Consider the following 4,487-nt stretch of genomic DNA (forward strand, 5'->3'; position numbering starts at 1 on the left):
ATTTTTTATAATTTATACCCATTTGCCATTGATTCGCCCAACTCACTAAATGATCTAAATCCTTTCATAAATCAGTAGCATCCTCTTCACAGCTAGCAGCACCCAAGACCTTAATATCATCTGCAAATTTAAGTAATCTATTGACCATTCCTTCATCTATGTAATTGATGTAAATCAAAAAGAGCCAAGGTCGTAAGACTGAGCCCCGAAGTACCCCGCTTGTAACATTAATCCAGTTTGACTGAACTTCATTTATAACAACCCTCTTCTGATTTCTTCCATCCAGCCACTCTTCTATCCAATTTGCTAACTTATTCCCCACTAGGAATACAGAGCCCCCAGTGGCACACCGGTATGTCTGCGGACTTACACTGCTAGAATCTGGGTTTCGATACCCGTGGTGGGCAGATAACCCTTTGTGTAACAAACAATAACAGGAATACAGAACGTTTGGAACAATAATTACATTCATATTATGGAAGCATAAACACAACTGCTATGTTTAAAACAAATACAAAATGCTGATGCATTATACAATTTATCCGTTTTTCGTTTGTATTTTCTGAAATAATGTGTTGTACTAATGATAATTTAATCATTTATTTGCAATTACTCATTGTGTATAACTCCTGTATGTACAACCACTTGTGCGTTCTATAATTATTTACAGTACTTTATATATGATAGTGATATATTTTCTTTCATTTCAAAAATAAATAAATATATACCAAGCTAAACACCATTTGTCTTGATTTAACTTCAGAAGAAAAAAGAATTATTTCAGTGGTTTTTTTTTAGCAGTTTAGTAACTACAAATTTTAAATTGTTAAGTCTTTTATATGGTTTTACATTCACAACCTTATATAATTATGCTCGTTTTTTAAATGCTATCTTAGGAAAAATATTCTCATTATTTCGATTATTTCGTACAACTTGCATCTTCAGAGGTAAACACATAGATTTTTTTTCGTAATATATGTCGTATTTTGTTTTGGTAGCTAACACTGTAATATACCATTGTTTACAAATTTTACTTTAGAAAATCAAGTTTTATTAGTTGTTTCGGAGTGGTAGTGACTTCAACAACAGTCTGTCGGGAATTATGGGATGTAAAAGTTTGTGCCACATGGACGAATGATAGTAATTAGAATTACACATACGTTGTACAATGTGTTAAAGTATTAGCATTGCCGGGTGTTATTTTGTTAAATTCTTTATTGGATAAATTTAGGCTCTTTTCTTTAACTCGAAGTTTTGATTTTTAGTTTTCAATTAATTTGGGTAGTTTAAGGCTAACGCCAAGTTTAGTTAACTTTATCTAAATATAACATAAGAAATACTAAATAATATTAAATGTTACCGTTACATGCGAGTGATGAAGAGTATAAAGTCTCGAAAGGTATTCGGATTTCACAAAAAGTTAGAGGGTGGCTAAGGTAAGGATTTTGAAGTAGAAATATTAAACTAAATTAATCACAGAAAAAAAAAATCATTGTAGCAGCATGGTGCTGTGTGGTGAATAACTTAAATGTATACAATGATAAATTCACGTCGAATTTGAAAATTGAATTTGCTTTTGTATGTGAACTTGAGCTTCTGTTAATGTTTCTTATTATTAATATTAAATGGTAACATTTCACGTACTTTCAAAATCAAAAAGGTTAGTGTATAATGTGATCTTTAACTTTTAAGTTTAATAACTGTGTCCAACTAATGAATTAATATAACTTATTTTTGTAATTGACAACTTCTAATAGAATGAATATCAATTGCAAGTAAGAACCTATTAACCATTATTAGTATTACATTTTACAATAATATTAGTAATATTAAATATTCTCGTATTTTAAGTTTTAACACTAAATAGTTTAAGAGATAATAGTGACATAAATTGAATGTATTGTTATGTTGACATAGAAATCTGAAAATTTAATATTTTTAATATTATAGGGAGAATATCAATATGGAAATATTTTAGAGATAGACTACTTTAAGCTATTAAGAGAGAGTGAGTTTTATAAGTTGTATCTCTAATTGTTACTTTTTTGTGTGGTAGTTTTTTTTTTTCTACAAAATTTATTTCTCAACATTCTTATAAAAAAATATTTATTATAGAGAGTTAACCTCTCGTGATTTGCCCGAGATAACTCGGGCACTTCCCTATTTCAAAAAAATATATGCCCAATTTAATTTGGGCAAAATATTTCTCATTGCATTTTTAATTATCTGTTCAAATTTATTTACATGTTATCATGTAATACAATAGACTATCAAATGGAAAAATAAAAAATCCTGCTTTTCTTTTGAGCTCATTTCTGAAAAAAACTGATGCAGAAGGGGTTAACTGCCCAAGTCTGTCTTATCAGTAAGACTTCAAACTGTATACAACATCTTGTAAAAGTAATCAGTTGTATTGAGTGAATGTGTGAATGTTATCTTTTTTACCATCTGTAAGTGGAATTTTCATCTAAAATAGTAGTGCAGTAGAGTAAAAGAGTTTTGGAAATAGTTCTTGTATTTCTTATAACCCTATCATATGATGACTAGCAGTAATATCAGCAATGAATCATCATATATAGTATATGCTTGAGCCCAGATATTAAAATAATAATCTTGACACCTTGGTTGAGAGTTTGTATTAATACATTTATAATGTCTAAAACAAACTAAATATTTTTCATTGCTCTGAGCTGTTATTGTTATTGTAAATGATAATGTCATGCATAGCTTATGTAAAGTAAACTGAGAAACTGGCTATAATGTTTTTTCTTTGTTATAGGTTGATATTTGCTGACAAGAACTCTAGAAACTTGTTTTTGTTTCTTTTGCTGAATCTATCCTTTGCATTTGTTGAACTTTTATATGGAGTTTGGACAAACAGGTATCATCTAATAAGCTATAGTTTGTTAGGCATAATTTCAGTATTTTCTACTTACACGTTTATAGGGAGTGTATAAAATTTTGACAATCTAGTGTTTAGCAGACTGAATAAAAATTTAAAATACTCATTTTTTGCTCATGGCATGTTGGTATGAATATTGCCCCGCTTGCTCCAGCCTTTATACCCCACTGTGATTATCCCCACCTACGTCAATGCCCCCTATCCTATATCCACATATAAGTTCATTATTACTTCCTATTCACTTTTTCTCTATGGCAGAACTTTACAAGGACAGTTTTACTTGCTTGCTGCAGATTTCTCTTCAGTGTTGAATAGCTTTATTTATACCTACATTTTAGATGATTTCTTTTGTTTTTTTAGACCTGTCTTATTGGATCTTGAGTTTGTTGTCTATATTACTTATTTTACATTAGGAAAAGAATTATTTCTGAGCATTTTCAGATATGAATTTACAAACTCACGTTTCTGACACAGAGTTGTCTAGTGCTCCTACTCTGCCACCTCTGCAGTCTAGTGTTACCCGGGCATTGAGGGGTGGGGGTAGCAGCTTTCCATGGAGGACGCCTAGTCCCGCATATGTAGAATGGTGGAGTCTTACATTAGATCTGATGTTTTTTGTCCTGTCAGCTCAGAGGCTGAGCTTGCAGGGGATCAGGAGTGGACCGGTGATAATTTGGACTCTATTTTTTCTGCATCTTCCTTTACTCAAACAACTAATCATGAGCTTAGGATGAACATCCCTCCTCCTGCACCATTTTTTGCAACTAGTTCATCAAGTTTGTAATGTCTTGAGCATTTCTCCTGTAGCTTATGGCTCTTCTTCTTTGTTGGGGGAAAAATCATTCAGCTGATTACTTGGTCTTTCCACCTTTGCCAGATATTGCTGTGCATACGAGGAGATGTGCTGATCAATTGAGAGAGGGTGCTGCCATACCTTGTCCTCCCTATTTATTGGATCAGCATGCCTTAGCTTTCCATCACCTGGAGAACCCATATTTGGATTCTCATAGGTTAGGCCCTCTTCTTCCTATTTGGGGTTCTAGGTCTAATGCCAGTGTTCATCTTAACCAAACTCAGTTTTCCTGAATTTATCTGTCCATTACAACAGTTTTGCCTATTTTTTCTTCTTTGCACCTGTTTATGAGGCCTATCAAAGGTCACCTACTCGATTTTTAGAGGATCTAAGTCATTTATTGACTTCTACTTTGGTAAGGTTATTGGCTTCTTCTCTCTCCTTGGTCTCTTGGCTGGTTTGTTGCTGGGATCATTTGGAGAGAGAGAAAGATGTCTTGCTTGAGGGAGTTTGACTTCCTTCTTCACCCCTTAGAGATCTCAGAAAAGCTCCTTTTCTCAGACAATCAATTTTTGCAGATATTCCAGATTTCATGGCATCTAGGGTGGATATGACCTGTCTCCACTCTTATCTGTTGACTCTGGCCACTTACCTTTCCCAGTCTTCTACCAGACAGTTCCCCTCGACGTGGATTCTTGTACATGGTGAAGGGATCCCCCAGGGAAGATTCTGTATTTACAGTTACTTTCTCTGGGATCTAAACATCCACCCACGTGTTTGCCGTGCGTGGCG

The 4,487-nt window shown here is 33.3% G+C and overlaps 1 protein-coding gene across 2 annotated transcripts in view; it reads left to right on the plus strand.

The window, feature by feature from the left end:
* The first annotated feature begins 1,034 nt into the window (after window positions 1–1,034).
* Window positions 1,035–4,487, plus strand: part of LOC106474007 (zinc transporter 7-like) — a 30,638-nt gene continuing 27,185 nt past the window's right edge. Inside the window, exons 1-2 of one of the 2 annotated variants that reach the window (XM_022402385.1) lie at window positions 1,035–1,140; window positions 2,780–2,881. Coding sequence is in view for 1 of the 2 variants with exons in the window: in XM_013934692.2 (XP_013790146.1) it covers window positions 1,354–1,436; window positions 2,780–2,881 (185 nt within the window). In the remaining variant the exon portion in view is untranslated. Of the gene's footprint in view, window positions 1,437–2,779; window positions 2,882–4,487 lie in introns of both variants that reach the window. The other variant, XM_013934692.2, reaches the window with a different exon arrangement.

The sequence above is a fragment of the Limulus polyphemus genome, unplaced genomic scaffold, assembly GCF_000517525.1.
Source record: "Limulus polyphemus unplaced genomic scaffold, Limulus_polyphemus-2.1.2 Scaffold6712, whole genome shotgun sequence".
In the NCBI taxonomy this organism is placed as follows: Eukaryota; Metazoa; Arthropoda; class Merostomata; order Xiphosura; family Limulidae; genus Limulus; species Limulus polyphemus.